This window comes from Mugil cephalus, chromosome 18 (genome assembly GCF_022458985.1).
Source record: "Mugil cephalus isolate CIBA_MC_2020 chromosome 18, CIBA_Mcephalus_1.1, whole genome shotgun sequence".
NCBI classification, from domain to species: Eukaryota; Metazoa; Chordata; class Actinopteri; order Mugiliformes; family Mugilidae; genus Mugil; species Mugil cephalus.
The window spans coordinates 15,928,211-15,955,744 of NC_061787.1; the positions used below are offsets into that span (position 1 = coordinate 15,928,211).

The 27,534-nt window shown below is 42.7% G+C and overlaps 1 protein-coding gene across 3 annotated transcripts in view; it reads right to left on the reverse strand.

Annotated features, from left to right (window-relative positions):
* Positions 1-27,534, reverse strand: part of ctnnd2a (catenin (cadherin-associated protein), delta 2a) — a 244,323-nt gene that overhangs the window by 171,943 nt on the left and 44,846 nt on the right. For all 3 annotated transcript variants that reach the window (XM_047568787.1, XM_047568785.1, XM_047568786.1), the window contains one exon: positions 26,993-27,123. In XM_047568787.1, the coding sequence (XP_047424743.1) occupies positions 26,993-27,121 (129 nt within the window). In that variant the 5' untranslated portion in view covers positions 27,122-27,123. The remainder of the gene's footprint in view (positions 1-26,992; positions 27,124-27,534) is intronic.

The following is a 27,534-nucleotide window of genomic DNA, read 5'->3' on the forward strand; positions in this document are numbered from 1 at the left end:
TAGCACCTGTGCTGAATTAAATCAAATCTACCATATGAATTATTTTTTTCATTTATTTTCTAGCATGGAGCCAATATCAGCAGCATCTTAAAAGTCTGAACTGCTAATAAAACTGAATCAGATTAATTACTTGTTTTCAGTGAATCGGAAGCCGTGATGATTCACGTCCATGAGAGGCGTCATTTTTCCCCGGGGACACAGCACTGAACAGATTGCTACTTGCCACCACGTGAGCAGGCTCTCAGGAATCTGTATCTGGCTGGCGCTGCCACTCTCACGGATTTCCAAATCAAACAAATGAAATATTATCAAGGGGCTTACTGTTGCTTTTAAAGGGACTCGGGGCTTAATAGCAGGCGGTGACAGGTGTGTTTGAGAAGGGGAGAGGGGGGGAACTTACAGGCATGTACACAACATTTGGGGTGGGGAAATGATCAGCTCATCATCCACTGAAAGCCAACCTGGACCGTTTATTACAGTCTCAACCGACAGCCGCTGTCCATGGTGCTGGTCCTGGGACTGCAGCAAATGGACATGCTTAATGTGTTGAATAATTGTTTTTTAGTTGTTTTCCCATGTGTGTGTGTGTGTGTGTGTGTGTTGCTGCCATTTAATTTTCACCTTACCAATCCCTGAGACCTTAGCACTCCCACGAAACTTCTGCTGCGGTAAATTTACCACTTAATTGCTCAGTTAGACCAAAGTGAAATGTACAGTGTGGATAACTAAGTAAAAATAATCTGCAGGATTGTTAAACTAATTTGTAATTTGTGAACTCAACACAATTTTAACCCAAGTGATAATGGGTCCTAAAACATTTCAGGAGTCTTCATTGCCAGGCAATGTTTCAAATGTGAAACATGAGTGAATAAAAAGCTTCGCGCTAGGTCTGGGTGTAAGCATTATGTGTTAGAGTTAACATCTATATAACACACCTAGTGCTGGAAGTGAAATGCTGTCCCATCTCCGCACAGAGACGTGTTGACAAATGATGTGTCCTTTTCAGGTGCACTTAGCCACTTCAACAAGTATGATCGGTGTGCACCACTTTCCCTTCAGCGACTGCACAATTTACCCCATGCCATGTTTCTGGGACTATTTCTGTTCATTTTTCTTCCTCTTTTGATGTAAACACTGTGATCGAGGTGGATGAGGCACAAGAATGACACAGGAAAGAAATGGCACCTGTAGTTTACACAAAACCAGATGAACACAAAGACAAACTGGCGCCGAACTGCAGGAGGAAAATTATGGCATATGTAAACCTTTAAGCACATGGCAGATGCACATGCACAACTGTAATCTCACAAGGAATGCTTTCCTGTGCTCTCTCTCTCTACATTTATTATATAAACAGTATTTACCATCTTTGACATACCTACTGTATACATCTACACACACACCTCGCCATGTGTTACACTTTCCGACTAGCTCTTTGGCCTTTGAGCGGACCAACTCATTTCTGGGTTGTGCACATAAACAGTGATCTTTGAGCCAGCGACTCTGCCACTAATTGGCAACAGAGAGGCTGTCTCTGAATGGAGGAACAACACTGTAGCTATGTCAACTCATTAGAAAGAGGAAAAGAAAGAGAGACCAAGCTGAGTGAGTGACTGTGTGCGTGCGTGCGTGCATGTGTGTGTGTGTTGGGGGGGGCGGGGTTGGGTGTTATATAAAAGCTGGGAAAATCTGCAGGCAAATGGAAAGCACACAAACAATCACAAACACGTGCACACCTCTGCATCTAAGCCCTGCATATAAATATATAACGAGCCTGTAAATCAGGGAGTGCATTTGCATGTGCAAGAGTCAAACAGAGTTTGAAATATGTGTCAAATACTGTTGCTGTGTGTTTTTTCCTTTTCTCTCCTTTAAGCCTCATCCTTTCACCATGCCACGAATTCAAGACGGTTGTCTCTTTCTTTGGACACCTCTATACATTTACACAAAACAATACATTTAAAAAAATAATAATAATTAATAGAAAAAAAAATGACAACCACCACATTTTAACTGTGCAGACTTGATGAGTCTCACATAGGATTACTTCTGTTATTGCTAGTTGTCGTAGGAGGATGCACTGGAATTTTTTTTATGATCTCAAATGACACAAAGGTATATGAATTATAGTCCTGAGTCAACACAAGTGGCAAACAATGCAGGAAATCCCCAACTGTCTGTCAGGTATCAGTATGGTAATAAAAATCAACATGTTCATCAATTCTACCTGGCTCTGTTTACATTCTTACTTATTGGTGACTGCGGATGGTAATGTGCTATGAAGTATACTAACATACAAACCATTGCTAGTCTATGACAGGGCCATTTTGCTGTCCCTTTGCAATGTATTGCGTTGACTTCATGAATTCTGCGGTATACACACTGCAACCTACATGTGCATCTATGTCAACAACCCTCCCATAACTCATTACACAGCAATATACATGTAGAGGATGGTCTCCGACTTTCATTTGGGATTCTGCAGGGAAATGTTTGCAAACTATGCAATCTTCTTAACAGATCTGTGACGCAGAATTATTTAAATTGATACTGAAAATGTGTTGTTGTGTTTAAAGCCATTCACCCTCTTCAATTCAATAATGTCTCTATAGTCTCCGTTTTTCTGCACAATGCCTCGCTGTACCGCATACATTTCATTTCATGGAATTATTTCAAACAGAATGCCAGTTGTCACAAGTTTCATTACACCATATTACCTTTTCTCCCAAGTTGCCTTATTCGTCTTGGCTGCATATTCTACTCTAAGGTGGGACTAAGCGGATTTGTATGGGGATGTGTCCTTGGTGGGTACATACTGTGTATGGAGGTGTACTGATGTATGAGTTTGTGTATGTATTTATGTGTGCTTAAATCCCCGAAGGCCATTTTGATTTATGTGACGTGAGAAATGTTAGCTGATTTGAGAAATGATGCATCAAGTAGCTGGCTCAACTTCGCTGCATCACAAGGCCACATGACTCCAGTGTACCCTTGCTTATATCACACCTCTGTGTGTGCATGTTTGTGTGTGTACGTGGTTGCGTGCATGCGTGTGCATGTGTGCGGCAAAGGGAAAGTTAGAGGGGGGGGTGTCAGATTTCCTCTTAGTAATGCATCATTAGGTAGAAACATGGCTCCCGGGCCCCCCTCTGAGCGAAATGAAGGCTAGGAGGGAGTGACACGAGGTGGGAAGGAAGACGACAGGGCGAGGGAAAGATTAAAAAAAAAAAAGAGAGAGAATACAAGGGAGGCAACACTGCAGTGGATGACAGCAGGGGGGTATGTACACAGATGAGATGCAAAATACAAAGAGAGTCACATAAACTGAGAGCTGGAAAAGGATACTGACAGAGCAGGGAGAAGGGAACATAACTGATTCATGTAATTCATCCATGATTTAAACTTCTTATTGTTTAATGTTGTAACTTGTCTGTTTTCCAACTACTGCTTCATGAAAAAAGAAAAACTGTTTGCTAGAACTGACACTTTTCAATCTGCACCACATAGCCGAATAAACAGAAACCAAAAACGGAGCAAATGTTTTTGCCAAGCTGTCTGTGTGTTTATGTCAGAGCATATTTTAAATCGCTGTCTTCCAGATCAAGTCTTGATCTTAGCGTGACTACGTTTTTTTTTCCACATTTTTCAGATGGATAAAAAAAATCCATATTTTGAACAAACTCTGTTGATATATACAAATATGCACAGTATGTTTGCATATATTAATGTGTGTGTGTATGTGTGTGTGCGCGTGCCGCCTTTTGTGATGCTGCCACCCGCTGAGAGAGTTGTTAATGGCGGAGGTAACGACAGTGCAATGCTCTGTCAGTAATCACGGGGGGGTTGATGACTCACTGTCATCTGGTTGATGCACAGCATCACATTGCTCCTGTCTGTCGGTTACTCTGAGGAAGAAGCGACGGGATGGATGAATGAGGACGGAAGAGAAAACCGGGCACAAAAATGGTGTTTTTACATTTTTAATTACCACTGTACGAGGGTTTCGCGACACAAAGAGGAGAGAAAACTGGGAGGAAGATAGCGGGAGAGAGATGAGGGGTGAAGGACGGACTATAAAGAACGTCTGCTTTAGATGCAGTTTGTCCCTTAGATTTGTCATCTGACACCATCCTTCATACTCAGCACTTTTAGCTCAGAGGGACTGCCGAGTGCTTCCACCGGAGAGAGACGGGCAGAGCACAAACACACACGCAGACGTACACAAACATACAAATGCGCAGGTAGCATCTTTGCAATGCCGAGCAAAAGTTTCAAGTTCAGCGATTTTAGACAGATACAGAGTTGCTTCTCTATTACAGTATGAAAACAAGACTTTCCTCTACTGCAGCTGCAAAAGAAAAAGATTAATCAAACAATTGTCAAATATGTCTTGTCCCTTCCACGGTGACTGAGCTGGTGACTGAACGCATGTTTAAAGAAAATTGCTGTTCTTGGTCAAAGGGGGTGAGAAAGAGTTTGGTCATAACAAGACTTTAGGTCTCCAAAACAGTTGTGACTCATCAGAGAATAGACATGGGCCTTCTGAGGGTGTCTGGCAACAAAATGTTGCTAATGGGGCTCTTTAGGTCCTATGGGTTGAGGGGAGGGGCCGCTATGGATACTTGATCGTGATCTAGTGAAACTGGAGGCCAGGTCAATGCCTCATGCCGTATCTCGTGTTTTGATTCCATCAATGAGTGTCATTGCTATGGGGTGGAGGTACCAGGTCTGGTCTAGGTGGGTGGTACATGTCTAAGTAACATCCACACTAATGCCAGGTCCAAAAGTTTCCCAACAGACCACTGAATCGTCATTGACGAAAAAGATCTGTTATTCAGTTCTCCTGTCAGTGGTTTTAATGTTATGGCTCATCGGTGTATTTCTGATTATGGGAAATAAATAGCTTCTTAGAGGGAAACCCAAATCATGAGCATCTGAGGACAAAGGCACTCTGTTTAAGAAAATTACTTGGAGGAACTTGGAAGAGCAGAAGGACATAAACCAGTGAGAAAACTTCTATATGAATAAATATAACAAAACCTGAAATACTAGTCACCTGATGTGCAATTATGTTTTTATATCTCTTCCCTAAAGGGCATCCAGCGTACAGAGAAAAGCATTATCATCACGTCTAACTGTCTTCTAATCACTTTGTTTTAATACTACTCAAAGCAATGAGGCTTATATTATTATTGATCAAGGCTGTCAAAAGCATACAGGAGAGTGACGGCTTGAACTCTTCTCCAAATGCCAACCTCTTGTCTGGAGGTAAGCCGCAAAACCACTTCACACGCTTTGGTTCTTTAGCACTCTCTTTTCAATCTAGTTTGTTCAAACAGTTCTGCCTGAAAGAGGAGGGAAATATAATTTCATAAATCCTCTCTAAATTAAAACATCAAGCGGCGGGTATTGACGAGAGCGAGTTAATCCTGCCGTGAATGGGAAGAGGAGTGGGATGTGGAAAATATAAATATTATTTCAGAATTAAGACGCAGTCCACTGTTCACACATTCACGCAAGATAAAAGTATACTTTGTATCCAAGCAGACGCAGAGAAACACACTTGCGCTCCCACGCACACACTGACCAGTTATTCTAGCTAGAAGGAACATAAAATATGCATATTTTTACTTGAATGTGTTGATCTCTTGGCAGAGCAACTATAGGTCAAACATTTCCAGCTGGCCATATTATGTCTAAGTACCGCTGATTGCCAGTTTATTGTGCAGAAAGTGCCGTCGCATTTCAGCAATATTATTATTTTGCCATGGTTATTTATTTTAGTATTATTCCACCACACCCATGTAACTACTTCTATGGGGGTTTCATTGTACCAAATATTTATTTAGGGTTACTGAGATCAGCAGTCTTAATGTAAAAAAAAAAAAAAAAAATCTAATTATAGGCTGCTCTTCAGAAATTGAACTAAATAAATCACATTGAGATAGTTGTTAAGCAATAAGCTGTAAAGATGAGCTAAGCAGCTGTCCGACACTGCTCCGAAAACCAGTTTGATGTTGTTAGATTGATGATTTTGATAGACGGGACTTGCAGCGTCAACAGGATTGCTTTGATTCGCTATTCACGGGTTAATTATTTACAGTGTCCCATTTAAGAAAAAAATCTAACAAAAAAAAAAACTAAAAGAAAAACAGGCTGCTGACTTACAAAAATAAAATGACAACGGTCTCTCACAAAAAAGTAAAATAGTACAGAAAGTCAATGCATACTGATGCATGCACTCACACATGCACACTGAAAGCCGTCTGGTTCTTTGAGGTGATATTTTCATTTCATCCCATCCTTAATCTTCTTTCTAAAATGTAATTTCCTAAAGCTTTATAAAGGCGGCATAACATTCATGAGCCAATAAATGACCTTCAAGTGCAAGAAAAAAAAGAAAAGAAAACAAAAGGCAATGTGATAAATCTGTTTTATTTTGAGGGGCTGGCTCTTTGACTCAGGTGCTGCGTGCTGGGTTATTGCTTTGCAAATCCAAGCAGCTGATAGATATATATATATAAAAACGGGCAGAGATAGTTGGAGTGAGGTCACTGATGGGTTTATTGAAATGTCACCGTGAGTTGTGCACATGCACACAAACTTTTGCCTGAACCGGGGCTGCAGAATGAGCCAGATTCATTCCAATTTCGTGCAAATGTCAGACCCCGGTTAAATACAATTTGCACATAATTCAGAGGGAATCTTACAATGCTGTGTGACAAGAATATGCCATTTAGTTAAGCAAAGTGTGTGCCGAGGCAACTGCACGTTTGCTACAGAGATGCTCCGCCGTGCTTCTAGTTCAAAATACCACATTATTGTTTATGCTGCCTGAGGGGAAAGCATCTCCATTTCCTCCATAAACTTTATAACAACTGTAAAGCAAGGAAAACACCTGTCAAGGAGAATATACACGCATAATACCTTGAGGACTCAAGCCTACCATAGCCACCCTTATGTGTTGTTCCTCTGCTTTCTTCTGTGCTGCTCTTTACAGTTGCTTTGTTAGCAGCAAATATTTAGGCTGCAGTTTGGCAAGTATAGTAAGAAACAGAATATCCGCTGGTGAGGATCTCATTTAAAGCCACAAGAGCATTAAGAAACAAGAGGAAACTCATCTTTTTAAGCATTCTACATAATTGCACAATATCCCAAAGATGCCTGAATGAGCAGATCGCGTCCCTCCTTTGACTGAATACACATTCCAGGGAGCAATACAACTTGTTTATGTTGTTTTAGAAGACAATGACATCTCTACCGTAACTAGAACTATAGCAATTTGTCACTGAAATACAGTAAGTATTTCCAATAAAGTGCTGCTTGGCTGTGTTCATTTTTTATTTTTATTAAGGGGATTAAAAAGTTACACTGAATTAGTCTTCTTTAAACACATCCTTAAGATGTGACACTGCATAAACCATGGCTCCTCAAAGGACAGATACAAATATGAATGAGTGTAAATTGTTCTGGACCTTGAATAAAAATCAGATGCAGGGTTTTGAATAATAAACTGACAGCTCCACATACAGACCCTTCTACTGCACCACCCACCTCAGACTGGAGATCTGCAAAACTGACTGAGGAATGAGTTATATTTGACTATTCATTGAAGTACACATAATCAGATACGGTGCTCCCGTTTTACGTGACCAGCATAGTGGGAAACAAACCTTAGTCATAATTCCCACCGATAGTAGATGAGGTGGGTCAAGGCCAGAGTTATCAGACGGATATAGGACACCAGTTCAACAGGAAAAACTGATTAACAAGTTGTCTGATGTGATTACCCACAATCACACCCCCTCGCCTGTCCTGCTATGCCCATAAGTTCACGCTCATGTCAGGTGGTGTTAGGTGCAAAGAGCAGCTTTGTATGGCTTCTGTTATCTAATTGAGGATGGGAAGCACTTTAGCTTTTAGCATTTGCTCCATAATGGGCCAGACAAGACAATAGGTTAGAGGGTTAGCGCAAGCACACGTACTGTATGTGTATGTGTATGTCTTTGCAGATAATACAAGTGGGGCCAGACAAAACCCCCCCTCTGTATCTATCCTGTATTTTGTTCCAAAATGCTTTGAGCTCATTTATGTCTTTCTATCTTTTTTAACACATTTTTTTTTAAGATTCATTTTAATAATTCTATTTTCCATCCATCCTTCTCAGACATGTTCCTATCACCCAACGGATATAATAACAATAGTAATAATAATGCATTGGTTTTATATGGTACTTTATCATTCGATGCTCAGATCCGTTATTCATCCTCATCCTCCTTTTCCTTGATTGTCTGTCATATGCCCTGAAATTCCTCCCTTCCTTCTTCATATTTCAGTCACTATTCCATCTCCTGTCTTCAGAAAGCTCCTTCTCCATCCAGGACTATATATATATTTTTTTTTTTCAACTTTACATCTTAAGAAATCCCGAGCTGCCTCCTGTGGTACTTCTTGCCACCTTTACTGATTCTCGGGTCAACTTCTTTGAGATCTTTCCCTTTGCTGTTGTCTTTCCTCACAGTGGAAAATCCCTTTGGACCGTTCTTATTCTTTCTTCAAACAATAGGCTACTACTATTTTGTGAGCAGTACGATAAAATGTGCTTGGGTCCGGCTGTTGCTTTCCTGCAGTAGATGATTCCCTGGAAGGGTTTCCTCCCACACTTAATGTTGGGGATTATCCATAATGTAAACAGTGGGGCTAAGCCTTGTAGACAGAGAGAGAGTGTGATAGAAAAGAAGGAAGAGAAGGAAAGAGGGAGGTCTCTCAGAAGAGCCCGTAAAAGTTATGGTGTGCAACATATTTTCTTTCTCACACACACAATGATGTCAGCACAATTCCCGGAAACCAACACACACTTACTGTACGACACAACAATAAATCCAACACAACGTTAAATCCAACACTGAGGGTTGACAGAAGTGAAGAAAGAAATGTCAACTTTGCCTTCCGGGAGATACAGATATATTTTAACAGGGCACTGTGACAGGAAGCTGAGTGCACTCTTAACCAACACACATGAAAAACAGAAAAACTAAGACACTCCGGTCGGGGCTCCCGTCCTCCAAAAATAATTTGCTATGTTGTTGACGAAATGCAGAGTGACATATTGCGCTGTCTGCTGGCTTACCTTTGACCAGTCCGGCCCATGGGGCAGACATTCAGTCTGTACATCCACCCCATCCTTCTGTCTCTGCTCTTGACTCACACCCTGTCACTCGTCTCCTGTTTTTGTTACTCTCTTCTTCTTCGTCTCCATCTACCTACAGTTCCATCTCTGATCCCCACATCAGAGGGACAGTTATCATGGTCTTCAAATAGCTTTCCAGCTTTGGGAGTGTCCTTTTTTTTCTATTCTATTTAACTATTTTATAATAGTTTGGTTTCTTTTTGTCATCTTTCTGTTCCAGGCCTTTTCTTTTAATCTCTGAGTCTGTGCAACGATCTCGCTGTGATGAATAAAAGTAAATAAGAAAAGAGCTTTACGACTCTGTATTCATTTATGGCATGTAACGACAAAGCACTCCTGTTAATGCATGTCAAGCAAAGGGAGGCGAACAAAAACTGAGAAGGGCAGGAGACGAAGGAAAGTAGAGGCAGTAGCGTGAGAACGAAAACGAGGAAATGCAATGAGATGTGATTTGAGAAAAGGTGAGGAGAGGTGGGAAGAGGTGAGGAAGAGTCACAGAGCGGTGACACCGTGCTCAGGTGTCGCAGCGATCTTCTTGCGCCGCCGCCGGAGAGGGAACTCAACTCGTTTTAGGATCAACGGGGTCGCCGTTGGGCTGGTCCCGCCCACAGCCAACAGCTGCTTGTGTGCACGCATTTGCACGGGTGCGCCCTTATGCGGACAGTGAATGAGCGAGCCATTGATCTCCTTCTTCAACGTGCCATAATTGGCCGTTCCGATGAGCAAATGTCAGCGAAAATTCTAGGTTGTAGTTAATTGTGATTAGCTGATCAGTGAAGGACCTCCGTTTACGGCCGGTTTATCACGCCACCGAACTACAAAGCTCCTCTATTCTGTGTGATGTGCAAAATCGCAACAGAATTCCGGGAAATGCTTGAGTTGCACACCTACCCGTTAACCGCAGCCGTCTGGGCCTGAGAGCCAGCTGTGTGATACTACAGCTGTGGTTTCACCAGCCTGTTGAAATCATCAGTGGTGAGCAACAGTGATGGATAATTAACATAACCAGAGCTGCTTTTCCCAATCAGGGTGCATAGCCGTGGGAGGACACTTGTTTAAAACCATTTCGGAGGAAAACGGCTTCTTTTGATTTCTTGGCATGCAAGAACAACGCAATGACTATTTTCCAATTTTAATATGATTTTGTATGCAGGTCCCTCGTGTTCACTCTAATTTCTCACTCTATTTGGCTAATTTTTCTTAAATGGTGTTGTACTGTGATTTACTTTGGCATGTGGGAAGATTTGAGCTTCTTTAGTTCAGAACAGTGTTTTATGTACACAAAATTATGTTCTTTTGTCCGCGGGGGTACTGCAGGGGGTTTGCAAAATCTTTGGTTGATTAGACATTACATTACATTTTTTCTCCCACAAATTAAGATTTCTTTAAATACACAATAACATGAATCCTACAAATTTTAATAAAGGAATGAATGCAGGAAGAAGATGTCAACTTTCAGTCAGCACTTCACTCATTCACCCGAGAAGAGAAGCTAACTGTGCCGCTCACTCAAAAAAGATGACCAACGTGTTGACCTGGCCTCAAAATTCACTAGATCCCAAACTGATCAAGTGTGCAATGATCCACAGAGGCTCCTCCCCTCAACCCACAGGACTGTTTTGGAGGCACAAGGAAGACCTACACAATATTAGGAAGGTGGTCATGCCTGATCTGTGTGTGAATCAGAATAATGCAGCCCCAGCCTATATTTATGAAAAGTTAGGGGGCACTGTTTCCAACAACGATCTCCTTCAAGACGTGTCTTTGAATGTAGTTTTTGAGACAATAAAAATAAAAAAGTTACAATGTGGAGTCACTCCTCTCTGAAATGTTGTCCAGAACAGCAGAAGAGGGCACTGGCTACGCTCTGTACAACTTCTCTGCCACGACAGCTACTGAGTCTTATGTCTTGCTGTCTTAGATAAAGGGACAGGAAGAAAATTTCTTTCCTCTCTTTCTCTCTCTTTATCAGTGTCCCTTGACACTATCTCTCTCTGGTTTCCGTACCCAAGACTGCTAGCTCCATTGCTATGCTCCGATTGAGCTATAGACCAAGTTTTAAATGTTTAATGCTGCGTTGACAGATTCGGTCCCCAGCCAGCCAAAGTATGGGAAGTCAAAGCAGGCTGGTGCGAGCGCCTCACCTTTCAGTGACAGATTACAGATGCACGCACACGGTGATCAAGAGCTCCAAATGGTGAGGAAATAAATCTCCCCCGACAGGAAGGTTGTGTTAGCCTCAAGGCCCTGTACTGGAACGGGGGTGAAGGGGCAAAGTTGGCCTGAGCCATGCCACCGAAGGGCAAAGTAACAGATGAAAGCAGAGAGAAGCACTGAGGTAGGTAGGGAGAACAGAAGAGGGGAAAAAAGAGAGTCACAATAGATAAGAGACTGGGGAAGATAAAAGATGAATGGAAAGAATACCTGCGTCTAGAAAAGAAATGAAACTGGTGAAGGATGGTGAGGAATGCGGGATCAGATAAGGTCAGAGACGCGGCAGAGAAGTTTTCCTGAACTAATTCGCCGGCATGGGACAAAATTCGGCAAGTAAACCACAAGAAGTAGAAATGAGGTTAAGTTAAAAGTGAAAAAAGCAACAAAATCTGACAGATGACAGACAAGTCACTGGCAGCCCACTCAAGCACAGTCGCACCACAGAGACTTAAGACAGATGGAAAGCAACAAGGGAAGGGACAATAGAGTGGGAGGTAGAAATGAGAGACAGATATTAAGGTGGAGAGGTTTCAAAAGTTAAAGAAGAGGGCGAAGATAAAAAGTGGGGGAAGAAAAAGGGTAAACAGAGACAAGAAGTGACAACAAAAAAAAAGCTCTTGAGATTGACAGAGGGTGGGTAGGTAGGGGGTAAAGCAAAGAGAGGAGTGAGAATAGACGCACACACAAAGAGCTAAATAATCAGAGCGGAGGGAGGAAAATCAAAGAAGACGGAAAATGAGGTGGGAGAGACAGAAGAGCATTTTTAGAACATCTCCAGTGACATTTACATTTAGGCCAGACTGGGCAGAGCTGCTACCATGGGCATATCCCACTGACAATATGACATTTCCACCCCAAAGTGGCAGGGAAGAGGAGGGAAAAAATAGCAAATGAGGCTTCAACTCCTAACCTCTCTGAAATATTCAGGAACCATCCGGGGTTCAAAAGGAATTCCTGTATGATGACACCACTTGTCAAAACTAGTTGATCATTTCCAGAAGAGTAGAGAGTAGACAGACAAACCCCACCTCTGAAAAATCTTTTTAATCATTAAGTATCTTCTGCCGCCAGAGAACTTCCGAGACAGATTGGGGTTTTTTAAAAATAGTTCATACTAAGAGAATCAACAAAGGCACCCAACATGCAGCTTTCTCAAGACCTTAATGGAATAAATGATAACAATTCTTATTAATCAAACTTTATCAGTCCGCTCGCCTCCGAACTAGAGGCAGTGATGGATTTAAAGCACAAAGTAATGATGGGCACATTTAGCGGAGAAAATTTCTATGGCAACCGCAAATTACTTCACCGTAAACAGCGTTGACAGATACGAACACGGGGCGAGCTCATTAGGGACGGTGAGATGCACATCTCCAACTGCTGCAAAGAACTGCGGGCACGGGGGAGGGGGGAGGTGGATGGGGTGTGATGCATTCGCAACACCAAAATCTCATTTATTCCTTACTCACATAATGCAATGAGTGAATGCACGGGATGAGTGATGGGCGTAGGTGCAACGAAGCAGTGGAGGGATACAGGAAGAGGGAGGAAGGAAACGATGAGGAAAAACTGAGAGGAAGAAAGATGGAATGATCCACCTTACTTCCGAGACAATTCCGCTGACAGAGCCATTCTTCATTAACCAGTGTCTTTACAGTGTATATGTCAACCCTGGCGGCCAGACAACTGCAGGGGAGTGTGATCATAATTTATCTATTTAGAACGCCGAGGGGAGAAGGCTACAATGCCAACGCGAGGCTGTTAGCTAAGTTCCTGCTGGGCTGCGCTGTGTAGTACAGTGACATATTATGCTGCAAGTGACTGCAGAGGTAACCGAACTCACATCTTCACAAAGCAGCACATGGACACGCAACGTTGCAACAGTGCGCACAGAGTCATACGTCACATGCTTAAGACGCAACGCTGTATTACAGTGAAAGAGAAATACTCCTAGAATATAAGTGACTGCCATCTCTACATCATTACACAGCGGGTTAATGTAAGTGGCATTACCGCTTGAGATTTTCAATTTCACACTATTTTGATTAAACTGAATGCACAACAAAAGGTTACACAAAGCAGTTAAAGTGCAGTTGCATTCACAGATTATCTCTTGCTCGTGTTTTGATAAAGAAATGAAATTGTGAATCCTTCAGTATAAAGAAGCAGCTCGTCGAGAAAATTACACCACTCTCGTATTTCTCTGTCATCAAATGTGCACCCATGTATTTTATCTTTGTGGGACACATCGTTATGCAGTAGGCATGCTGTAGGATGGTGTGAAGCAGTAATTGACTGGGCAGTACACTGACAGCAGCTTCTCCAACGGGCTGTGGGGCGAATTACGCAGTTCAGGAGTCAATTAAATATGACTTGGGCTTCACAGGCAGGATCATACATTCAGTCAGTTGAAAGACAGCACAGCAGTCAATAAAGGGTTAGCAAAAAAACATGTTTGACACTCAGCGTTCCCTCAACAATTATCACAGAAGTGCCCTTAAGCAAGGAACTTGACCCGCATCTGCCCAGCAGAGCTGTTCAGTGTACAGCAGTGGAGGACTGTTTGTAGAGTAGAGCTCCCAGGTGTGACTGCACGTCCCAATTTAGAGGCTGGATTTTCTGAAGGACACGGCCCATTAACTGGGTCCTTACAAGAACCTAAAAGCTGGGCCTAACTGGCACGTCCTCATCTGATGAGGTGGTCTACACTCACACATACCTGGATGGTGCATTCAGACATCACTCTCACACTCACCAGCTCAGATAAATCAGACTTTATGCAACAATGTCACTCTTGGACAGCAAAGTGTAAATACCAGCTGGGAATTAATGATTCCCTAGATTAGGAGTTACAGTGATTCATTGAAACTGATGATGGGTGATAAATAGTACACAAGGTTAATGGTAAATGTATCCATGTTACTTCAATTTCTCCAGATTGCCCAGTGATTAACAGCACGTCCAGGGAGTTAACAAGGGTGTTAACGTGACATTTATGCCTGGGTGTCATTATTTACACCCCACAGGCTTTTCAAGTGCTCTAAATCAAGGGATATGTTCACCAGTTATGGATAACACTCAGAATGCCTCATACACAACACAACACAAGTGTCTACTACAACTGAAGGAGCTACTCGGATGAGCGGTAAAACGTCTTCTCCAAGCTCTACAACTCTAGTTACCTCTTTTTTTTTAAACGTCTTCGATAAGTTGGAAAGTGTTTGGTCCAAAATGAATGATATAATACATGAAAAATATCCACTGATCAGCCACAATATTAAAACCACAGACACGAGAAGTCAATAAAATTGACCTTCTAACATTGACCTCCAACACTGACAATTCAGTGTTCTGCTGGGAAGCTTTTGGACCTGGTATTCATGAGGATGTTATGAGGATGAGACATGTAGCACCCACCTAGACGCAGACCAGACACCATGATGTAGGAAAAAACATGAATAACAGCACAAGGTGTTGAGCTGCCCCCCAAATTCCCTAGATCCCAGACTGATCAAGTGTCTGTGGGCTGGGGGGGAACTGGGACAAAAAAAAAAAAAAATCAGCCCTCACATTTTGGACCCGACCGGTTCACCACATTCCATAATGCATAATGTCTGATAAATAGCCACTAGTGGTAAAGACGTTAGCTAATTTCACCTGCGTTTACAATAACAACTTACATGAGCCAAAATTATTTTATTGATATATTATCATTTTAGCAGATTTACCTAGGAGTTGGGTTGCTTTAGCAACACATACACTTTAGCCCACATAGCTTATGTGTTCTGAAAGCAGTCCAGCTCTATTACATGTTCCTGTTCACTGTGAGTGCCACTGCCAGAACAGCCCCTGGTCGTCACCACCACCACCGTCATCAGCCACAGGAGCTGATGAAGCTCCTGCCGTGGCAAACATGCCTGTAATTTGGATACATTTGGCAGCGTTTGCTTGAAGGCCAAGTTTCTTTTTTTCTCACAGCTTCTCTGCGCCTCCTTTGCGTTTTCTCTCCATCTCAGAAGATTCTAACACATAACGTTACGCTGCACTGCACACCAGCGCACAGAGCCAAAGGGAGGACGTGTTTCATGATATGATTGGGCCCAGCCCCATGTCAGTGAAGGAAATAACCGGTAGAACAGCGAGTGTAAAGGGCCGGTGGTTAGGAAACAAAGTCTTGTGCTGACTTTTTTTGACAAATGCAAGCGAAAAGGGTTGCTGTTTAACAGTGAGACTGGGCCAGGGCAGTGTCAATCAGGCCACTGATGACCAATATATAAATTTAAAAGAAAGTTTTGGGACTGTCAGCCAAAATAGCACGTAGACCCAAATGGGAAAATGCACAGCATGCCAGATGTCCAGCCCGCCCCTGTCTGTGGGATGCACTGGAACAAGGCTGATCCACAGTGTCCCCTCCCATCAACCCATAGCACCCAAAGGCCCCCACTAACAACAGTCTGTCACCAGACACCACAGGACACCCTCAGAAGACCCATGTCCTTTCACAAGTCACAACTGTTTTGGAGGCACAAGGGGGAATCTGCACAGTATTAGAAAGACGGTCCTAATGTTATGCCATATTAGTGCGTATCCCATGATAAGATGCATTCATTAACAGCAAAACATCTAACAAGAGTGTTTTCTGAATTTAGGGCAAAGGAAGGCTGCATTTAGTAGGACGTTTCAGCTTGATACGACTGATCTGAATGATCCAACCTCCTGAATTAGACTGTAAGCAGTTCTAAGAGCAAGCAAATCTTTCTGTAAATAAGGTCTAAAAAAGCCAGGGAACTGATAAATACGTCGGCATTTTCTGAGCTCTTTGCCTCTCTAGCTCTTTAATGGCTCTTTCCATCATGTAGTAATTTTTCCATTTTCTCATTTTCAGATCGATAGGGACTCAGGGAGAATGAAAGGCCTATTTCCTCCCAAATAGGGATAAAGCTTAACATGTGGGGCTGTCTCATGTTTTCCAATCACGCCAACCAGACTACAGTACCACGTGAAGTAACATCAAGCAAGAAACAAAAAGGAAGTGTTTGAACCGTGGAACACAGACAAAAGTTAAAATGATTCCAGTGCGCTAAAAAAAGAACAGCGGTGGTTGTTTAAGGGATATAAATAACACTGTGTCATTAGAACAGTGTGATTTTAAAGCCAGAGTGGGAGAGGCAGCTTAAAGAGAAAGAGAACGAGAGAGTGTGCGCAGCTTCATGGGAACAATGGAGCTTGCAATGTGAAAGCAGTGTGGAGTCTGCATAGGAACGGTACCCGCAAACACCCACTCAACGGTATATGCTGTGTCCATGGAAATTTTGTGAAATGGAAGTAAGGACAATGAAGCCACTGAAGAACTTTGAAACAATATTTCTCCGCATCCATCCAGCTGACTCTCTCATGGCGTCTGACCCCAGTGCTTAGCTCTGCCTGTAGACAAAGGGTCCTGACAGACACGTTCAATTAATCAATGTTTTCCTAACACATCTCTCTGCAGTTTCTCAAGTTCTGCTCACAGCCCCAGAGCTCTTGCTCACTCCCGCATTACCACAGCGCTTGGGTGCGCAGCTTTAGATCAACTGAGCCCTGGAGAACACCTAACATTGTAGACAGGCAGAGAGATAAGATGATTTGTTGTCAATTTTACACTCTTCACTGCCTTCATCCTGGAAAAATATTGTTCATTGCCTCATGTTGGCAGCAATCCAACATACTGTCGCTGCTCAAGTAATGACAGTTAACAAAGGCAAAATGTTGCATTTAGCTTTAAAGTTACAGGGCTACATGTATTGCAATTGAATTTATTATTAGCATTAAGGATCCACATCATCCCCTTGGCTGTTGGAATATTAGCATTCACGATACTGCTAACGAGTTCATCAGGATGCAGGCAAATGCGAGCCTGAGCTTGATTTGAGGCTCATGTAGCATTAGCATGCAGATGGGACTTTGTGGCAGGGATGTAGGGTGCAGGCTAAGTGATTAGCAGAAAGAACTCTTACTTCACATGCAGGATTGGCACTGGATTCTGTCGCAGCATTGAAGGCTGAAACAGAGCCTGGGTGCGGGAGAGGGAAGTGGAAAAACTGGAAGTGGGAGGGCTACACAGAAGGTACGGGGGGGGTCATCATGATCTTTGCAACTGTGATCGCATGCTTATAATCCGGGTCTTGCGATTCCGCTCACACTAAATTCACGCAGGCATGCACAAACACACAGCTCTGTTTTTGTTTCATGCAGGTACAGGCATATGGACGCACAGTTTAACTCAATTACGTAAAAGGTAATCACAGATACACATACACACACATCTCGAGGGGAGGGGGGTATTTTGGCAGTAACCAGCCTGTTTACGAGTGGATATTCCAAGGTCCCTGTGATTAAAACAGCTCCAAAGCGCTCCTGACACTCCATTACCCAGCATGCCCCGGGTGAGGCAGGATCGTACATATTGATTTCACGCCTCATTAAACTTCCCGTCTAACAATGTCATTGTTCTTCCTGGTTCTACATTATTCTGCATCTTTCAGAAATGACCACGTATAACTCCGGGAGGGAAGGGTGGACACATGACAAATGATAACATTAATTGTGAGTTTTAGGCTTGTTAGGAGCACCGTGGCAGGCTGCAGACTTTTGACCCAGTTTTCCATTAAAGTTGCTATTAAAAATCTGTTAGTCCTGTTGCAGAACAGTCAGACCAGAACAGCCCTTCTAAGAAACTTCTTTGACTTCTCAGCAGTCTCAAGAGTGTTGTGTGTGACTGTGATTCCACTTTCACTGATTGACCTTCAAACAGTAATTGGCAAGGCTGGTTTGGATGTTGTCTCAGGGTGTTGGTTATTGGATGGCTGCCACTGAAACGCCAGCTCTGTCTTGTTTCACTTTGTCATCCTCTCTCTTCCTCTTTTTAGCTCGTTCTCATTGAAATACCTACCAATATATCTTTAACTCTTTTACCACTGGCCTCTTTTCTCTCCCTCGTAAACATACTTAACATGATTTATTTCTTTCTTTCCTTCCTTCTTTCTTTTTCTTTCTTTCTGTGGCCCACAGCAGGCAGCTGCAGCAGCATGTCGCTTGCCAGCTGCCAGTTATGATGACGGTGACAGTCGGGTTGCTGGCTGGGTGATGTTGACTAAATGGAACATTGCAGTACCACTGGCAGAAACAGACTCAAGCCCGTGCACACAGTTACCCACACAATAACAGTGCCAAAGAGCACAACAGCCTTCAGGCAAACTAATAATTCTTCCCCAGCTACGGCGCTCCAGAGCCAGAGTGAGACAGCTCGACACCACCCGTTTTCTGTCCCAGTCTCCCGCAAATGTCCTTTCATTGAGTAAATGGCAAGAGGATACCGCTGCTGTTACACACCGCCCACCTGAGCTTGCATAAAAATCATTACAAGTCACCTTGGCAGCTTTTAGCTTCATCTAGAAGCCACAAGTCACCATGAGGAATAGGTCCCTCACATTAAAAATGTGCCTGTCATTTGCGAGTGAATAGTGTGTATTGAAGGCTGCAGTAACACACTGTAAGGCTGGATAGTGCATGCACACGCGCGCGCGCGCGCACACACACGCACACACACACACACACACACACACACACACACACACACACACACACACACACACACACACACACACGTGTGCATGCACACACACAGTACTGTTCTCCCCTAAATGATTGCCTGAGTAGGCAACTACTGGAAAACTGCTTCACTGCAGTCGAAAAGGTTTGGTTTCAGAGTGAAATCAGATATCTGCGTCTGCATGTGCACATGTGTGTACAAAGCATCTCTCATGCTGTCCTGCTGAGTCTGTTTACCGGCAGAACTGAGCCAATTTCTTCTCCAGCTAACAAACAACTGGATCTTAGATTACTTATGATTTACACCGTTTTACACACAGAAACACAGACAGGCAAGCAGGCAGGGGCTCACACACTGCCATAAGAAATGCACAGAGGGGCATGTACTGTACACACAATATGCCCAATTAGTCCAGTCACACACTGGTATGTATGCCCAGCAGCTTAATGATCTGTTGCCACATTGGCACAGTGAAAGAGACAAATTCTGAAGGACACCGAGGACACAAACTAAGTGAAAAAGGCACAGAGCCCAATTTTCAGACTGAAAACCACTGGCAGAGCGGCTGGCAGATCAGTTCACAGCAACTGGAGAGCAATAGCCTAACTAATCATTTCTTATTTCTTTTACATCAATTAGAGGTTTTACATTGCACTCTGTGTCATACATTGTAGGTTCCACACACATATGAAAACCTTTCGAGACATTACTGATCACTTTATAAAGGCTGTCAGTTGGATGTAAGGTGTCTGATGTGTTAATCCCTCTACACAAACAGGGCATTTCACTTATCACCCACCAGTGAACGTCGCAGGCTCCTACTCCAAAGCCAGAACATTAAAACGTTGCAAGTGCATGGACGGAGAGTGGTTTTTCGTGCCGTGGCCCTTGCTTTCTGTCTCAACAGAAAATACTGTCAACACCGCAGCCACTCCATCTGGATTCACTCAGTGTTTCAAGCCCATTATCTGGAATTTGTTGCTAGCAGCTAAAGTTGTGGATAGTTATTTCCTTAAACTCAACATTAAGGTGTTTGCATCGCAGCACGTCAGGCAAAGTCATTCCCATTGGTTGTGGCCTCAACCACCTCAAGGCTGAGATCTTGGCACCTTCCCACGTCAGTTTGTTATTTTCAGCTATTGTCTCTACAACTTGGTAAATTTCATTGAAATTCCATGGCCTCTCGCCGCCAAATCATTGCAGGTCTCTTCTGGTGTGAACGCCCCTATAGGAATTTCAGGAAGCGCATGGGTTTTCATCAGGCTCTGTAGTTGATAGTAATGGGTGTGGCAGAGGTTTCATTTCTTTCTCATCATTTTGACTCAGAGACAGAGTTAATTTATACCAGCTGCAAAACAGAGCTGTCAACTCCACCAAGAGACAGGGTATCGATAAGGGGAGAGAACAGGAAAGACAGAGATTGAGAGTGAGGCAGAGAGGCCAGAGAAGTCTATTAAGATACCCGAGTCAAGCACACATACACGCACAAAATAACTTTCGGAGCAAGCTGTGAATGGCACAGAGACACCCACACACAAGAGCACTTTCAAAGTAACTTCCACAAGTGAGAGTGTCAAAGTGTAGAAAATATTCAGCCAACGACAAGAGCAGTAGTCAAGCTCAGCGAGAGCAAATTAGCAAAAGGAAAGTTTTGAGCTAGCTCTAAAGGCCAATGACGCGCACTCAAACCCCGGCGAAGAAAAGGAGTCTTGAGAATAACCAGCAGTCTAGAGGATAGAATACATTACCCTCTCAACTCTCAAAAAGACCTTACTCCTTTCAGACACACGAACTGCTTCCATCAGTTGTGAGTCCTTGATAACTCGAGTGGTTTATGGATGGATACAGCTCACATCCAGCAAACACAAAGCAAGATGAATGCACCGTAGTTCAACAACACCAAGGAAGATCAAGTGTTTTTTTCTGGATGTGGGAGAAATGGAAAATGACAAAGAGGGCAATGACAAGATTCACGACACCTACAAAAAGATCCCTAAAAACTCTGCTAATATTAAAACTTAAAACTATCCACTTAACATAGTTATAATTCCTTTAAAAATAAATAGAAGTATGAAAACACTAGTGATACCTGGAATGCATTTAGTCCGTGGGTTGGGTAATGAAATTTAATATTGTGATTAATAGTGTCTCTTTTGTGAGTGAAATAATAGCCTACATCATCAATGTGGAAAACATTAGCTAATTAAAGTGCATCTTTGTCAATTGAGAATTAGTGGGCAGTCATAAGTTCAGCTTGCAGGCATTAAAGTCATCATCTTGTGCACAGACTTCTGTGGAAATACCCATTTTTCATTTTAGCAACAAAGAATTGTTGATGTAATTAAACGTTTCATTTCAAGTCTACAGCCACAACATTAAAACCACTGACAGTAGAAGTAAACAACACTAGATCCCACACTGATGAAGTATCTGTGGGATGCACTGGAACAAGCCTGATCTACAGAGGCCCCTCCCCTCAACCCATAAGGCCCCCACTGACAACATTCTGTTACCAGACACCACAGGACATCCTCAGAAGACCCATGTCCATTCTCTGATGAGTCACAACGGTTGTGGAGACACAAGGGAGACATACACAATATGCTAAGGTGGCCATAATGTTATGCCTGGTTGGTGTATATCTCACCAGTAGGAGTTCTAGGTTCTGGCATTTTCTCAATCAAAGACATATGTGTGCGATCCCTCAAGCCCAAACTAGGTAAATCTGTCATAGGGGAGAAGAAGTGTTCCTAGGTTTAAGGGGGTTTGGGCAAACTAGGCCTGTTGCTTGGTTTACCTGTATTGATGGTGTGCCCCCTGTTTCCACCCTGCAGCCTTTGTTGTTAGGGTTACGGTTTTAGAGCGTACACAACTGTTTACCAGTTCATAACAACGAAGGGCCGTGGAATATGGATAGCAGAAGGTAATGTGAAACAAAAACCGGCTTGATTATAAAATGTGGAAACAAAGCATCACCTATATTAGTACTGTTAACTGCCTGCTGAGAATAGCAAATATCATCAAGATTTATATTCAAAACCATTAAAGGTGGAAACATTAAATCAAAATATCAATCTGGGATATGCAGATTGCAATTTAGAATGAATCGAGGTTAAGTTGCTAGGGCTTATTCCAGAAACAGAGTAGGACATTAACTCTGCTGAATGAAAATATGCAGAGAAGCGATAGATGGTGGAGTAAATCAGCAGTGGTTAAATTGGTCTCTGTGGAGCTCTCCTGAGGCAAGTTCAGACATGACGCAACACGGTGCAAAACATCTCGAGAAACTCAGATGGCTACAACTGTAGCAGTACAGGAGACATTAAATCTGAAAAATTTAAGAGGGGAGATAGCCGGGTGACATTCATCTGAGAAAGCGGAGAATCTGCACGAAGCAGTGTTCCTGTTGACCCTCCTGACTCACATATTGAGCCTTGGCTTTTTGTCAATTTGAAAAGGGTAACTCACTAAAGGGTGATCTTCAAGTCTAACAGGAACAGCATTTCCCAACATTTTTGCAATTAGTTTCAAACAGATTTGAAATTTCATCACGTTCATCAAGTCATATCTCAGACAGAACTGTAAATGTCTGTGTAGTTTCCTGGTGAAGGTCCCCATGAACAAAAAAAAATATATATATAGTGTATATGTACTGTATATTTTTGTAAGACAAGGAGGATACGTGGCAAACCTTCAATAACCGCAGGCTGAATAAATGAGTTCGCAGTGAGCAAGGTGCAGTTCTCCTGTAGAGGACAAGTTCCAGATCTTTCATTACAGGCAGGCCCCAGGAGGCGAGGACCACCCAGCCTGAGTAACGGAACTATTTTCAATGTTTCATGTCCTGATTAAACCTCATGGGCCTTACTTGAAAAGAAGCACTTCAGCATCCTCGCATGCTAAAATAAGGGGCCGGGGCTTCTTCAAGTTGTCCTGCATTGAGGGTGAACTAAAAAACAAGGTAGTCACAAAAACTGGATGTTTGGATGAAACCAGCTTGTTTAAGTCAGACAACTGATTAAGACATCACAAGATTAGATGAACACGTTGGAAGACTCAAATCAATTCTGACTGACAAATACCTATTCCGGTGTGAACTTAGAAGTATTGTCGTAAGCTACTCGTAAAAGTTACATTATATGCCTAGCAGGCTAACGATGAACTGTTAAAATGAATGAAAGGTGTGGCCAGTGGAGATGTACACAAATGCCTTAAACACAATATAAAACTGCAAAGAAAACTATACAACTAAATGTGCATAGCATATTTAATTAAAAATGCGTTATTTCAATTATTTGCCTAATCTGTCACTTTCTATTTAGTATGCATTAAGACAACGACTCTGAACCTACACCCGATTTAACCTTCAGCAAGTTCAAAAAATCTTTAGGCAACAAGGATGAAAAAAAGATTTGTGTCAAATCTGGGTACAAAGAGTCAAGCAGAGCGAATGTGAGAGCTGACAGCGGGACCACAAAGCAAAAATCTGATCAGTAAGAGAAAAAAAAAAGGATAAATGTGTCCCATTCTTTTGGCAACACCTGGAGCAAACAAACACACACGCAAGCAAACAGATGCTCTCTAATAAATGGATCCTATGCACGTATCACATGGGTGTGTGTGTGTGTGTGTGTGTGTGTGTGTGTGTGTGTGTGTGTGTGTGTATGTGTGTGTGTGTGTGTGTGTGTGTGCAGGGAAATCGCAGGGAAGAAGGTGTGCGTCAGGTGTGATGTTGTGCCGCAATGGGAGAGGGACTGCTGGGTTACTGGAACACTCTGTATATGGGGAACACACACACAGGGATGCACACCTGGGCAGAGAGCATGTGTGAGCTATATTTAGAGTTAACCTTTCATAATACATCGCCATCAGCAATTTATTACACACTTGCAAATGCGAGCACATACATGTGGTGTGCTGGGCAGGGTACTGTGTAGTGTACACTATGTAGACTAGGAAGAAAATAAAAAAAATAAATTCTATATTTACAATGCAAGTATTTCATGCACGCCACCACACTATGTGCAGGGGCAATGAGGTTGAGTGATGAGACGCCCAATTACTGCACGTTTAAGGCAAATTTTAGAAACTAAATCAATGCAATAAATTGACATAGGTGGGTCAAGTATAAAGGTATTATGATAACAGAGCTGCAGTCCAGTTGAGAGTGCTGATACTACTACCGCTTGTGTTAAAATTATAGTAACACCACCAGCTCTGTGTTGGTGTTAAATTGGTCTGACAGCACATTTTAAATGATTGTTTCCAAAATCTGACTTGTGTACATTTTCTTCCAGCATTAGAATGCTATTGAATGTTATTGTTTTGACAGCGCTGCACTAAATCTTCACCTACATGGTGTTCAGCATTTGATTGTGGTTTGAAGAATCATTGAATTGTATTGGGCTGTACCGAGACATGTGTCATTTATTTTGGTGATCCCATTGTAGAAAAAGGGCTGGGTTAAATAACAGACACACTATGTGCTCATAAAACGGGGTCTGATCTGTAGTTGAACCTCAGATCAAGGAGGAACAATGCCTTTTTGTCCCGGACGTGGAACTACGAACCAGCTCTTAACCCTCACTATGGAACTGGAGGAGTTTGCCCAACCAGTCCACATGTGTTTTGCGAGATTTGGAGAAGGGTTACAACCACGTCCTCAGAGGCATCCTGTGGGGGGTGCTCCGGGAGTATAGGGTGGATAACCCCTTGCTAAGGACCATTCAATTCAAGCACCAAAGGAGCACGAGTTTGGTCCGTGTAGCCGGCTGTAAGTCGGACTCGTTCCCGGTGAGGGTTTGACTCCAACTTGGCTGCCCATCGTCACCGATCATGTTCATAACATTTATGGACAGAATTTCTAGGCACAACCAGGTGGTGGAGGGTGTGGACAGTTTCCCAGCAGAACTTAATGTTGTGGCTGATCGGTGCATGTAGGGCCGGAAGAGTAAGTATTCCCAAACCCCTTATTTCTGCTCCACAACCGCACATTTACATTTCTTCCACTTGGTACAAAATGTGCAGCAAATCTGACGGCATCAAAGAATGGACCGTGTGGTACATTTCTTTACAGCATGTAAAAATGTTCGGTAGTAGAGAGTACAGTACAGGAAAGGGTATCGATATTTTTCAACCTAAACCTTGTACAGTATCAGTCTTGTGTGAGTATGATGTGCATCAGTGAAGATGAATGGATCTGACTAAATCAGGTGCCTAGGTGAATCAGCATTGCGAGAGCACTGAAACTGAGAGATGTGAAAAAATACTTTCCAGCAGCCTTTTCCATGCAGCGTGCCGCTACATAGAGCTAATTAGAGTTGCTGTCAAAGAAAACTTTTTGTTTCCTGCTGCTTTCTGATGAACAATTCATTTTGAATTTCCAAAAAAGTGAAAATTCCGCAGGAGAAAAGTTGCTAGAGCTGTCGCACTGCAGAAGACTTCAGCTATGGCTACATTGCTGTGATGCTTATTCCTGCTTGGATAACTTCTACTACATTTGCGCTCCCAGGGGGGAGTTGGGGGTTGAAATCTGGTCTAGTGCATGGATCTGACTAAAGACTGCATGCTTCAGTGATTCAGTAATGTGAGCGCACCGAGAGGTTCTCTCATCCAAAGGGGAAAAAAAAACCACAAATGAATGTCATTTGCAAATGGAAAAAAGGCTTAAATTGCTATCAGCACTTGTCCTTCGCTCAGTGAGGGTAAATGGAATATTCCACGGTATTAAATTAAGAAGAACTTCAGAGTCAATGCAGATAGGCAAAATGATAAATTTATGGTGTGTTGCTCTAGCTGATGAGCTAAATCCAAATGAAACAACATTCCATTATAGAGCAGAATAAGTTCAAGGCTAAACATAATCACCAAACGCAATTAGTGTGTACTTGAGGGTTTGTTTTTTTTTTTTTTTTTTTTACAGAGAGACTGCAATGTCTTGTCATTGTGAAAGCAAAGACAGAGCACGGGGCGGTTTTATACTTCACTAAAGTATTAAATTAAGACACATACATCTACATATTCACAGGTACAAGCTTAGACACATGCACTGTGGTAAGAAAAGCTTCTTTTCCTTGTACAAACAAAAATAAGTCTGCTTTTTCTGGCTCCTCTCTCTCACCACTTCTCAGTCAACATGTTGTCTCACTAAACAAGCTCTCACACCAAACCAAGCCACCGTGATTCATACCCTTCCATGAGTTTCTTCTACCCGTCCCTGTGCTTAACTTCCTTTCCAGGTAGGCAGGATCACGACTTATCCTCTCGCAGAACTGCACTCACCTTCCCGCACTTCCCGTCAAGTAACTGCCTTGATTTTGTCTTCTTCAACGTCTACGCTGGAAGCAGCTCTCGCGGCGTAATCTCCGTCATTTCCATCCATTATGCTCTCGCATTCCCTCGGCACCAATCAATCTCTGAATTCTTCTAAGCGCTAAAGCAGCGGTCCGCCTTCTTTATCTGAATAACCGCGACGAGGCTCCAGACCTGCCTCATAACAAGCTGTTCATGAGCTCGGAGGCACAAAAGCTGGTGCAAGAGAGCTTAAAAGCTAAGGGAAAAAAATGACTTTCAATTCACCAAAGCTGAATACAACACAGGTTTGGCACATTTTCTGCTCATGCACTGTCAAATACCAAGTCCGTTAGTGGCAAAAAAAAGAAGTCCACACGTGAAATATAAATGAATATAATCTAAATTAATTTATTAGTTAATCACTTTAACGTGAAAGTAACTTAAAGTGAAATCATTGAAGTAGAAATTAATTCAAAATGATCTAACGGAAAGTAAACTTAGATGAACTAACTGAAACCTCAATCTGGAAGCGGCAAGGGCACGGACACAGATTAGACAGCTCTTAAATCCTTGTTCCCCAAACACCTACAGATGAGGCAAATTAGCCTGACGACCTGTCCCAACCTCCACGTAGGGAAGTCACACAGCCAGGGAGCAAACACAGGGGCAGGCCGTCACACGCACAGCCACGGGAGGATTCCTACCTGCTCTTTGACAGAGGCGAGGATGGAGGAAGTCGTCTCTGTCTCGGATCTGTCTCCGTTGGAGGCTGGCATCACAGGGGGAACCATGGCCCCCTTCTCCTGCTCTGCAGGCTGCTCCGGCACCGGCATTGCTAACATTACCACACACAAAGGAAAAAAAAAACATGATTGTTAAACTATGCTAAAGGGAGGAGACCTCGATCACCTTTCTCCTTTGCGCGGCCATCCAATCGGGAGAAACAGAAGAGCAGAGCTGAAGCAGAGGTGGAGGACTTGTGATTTCTCTAGTGACTGCCTGTTTATCATGAACTACTGAATTTTGTGAAGAATCTTGAATTTCAAATTAGGAGTCTGTAAAGTCAACTTTCAAAGACACAGCTTTCATCATAACACAGATTTTGACTTAATTAACTAAAATGAGTCAACATTACAGCTTTCCAATAAAACTGAATGAGTGATAATGATTTAAAAACACGTGGTTGTAAGAGGGGGACCGCAGTATTGGGATACAACTATCCGATGACACAGTGCAGGGTTGGGTT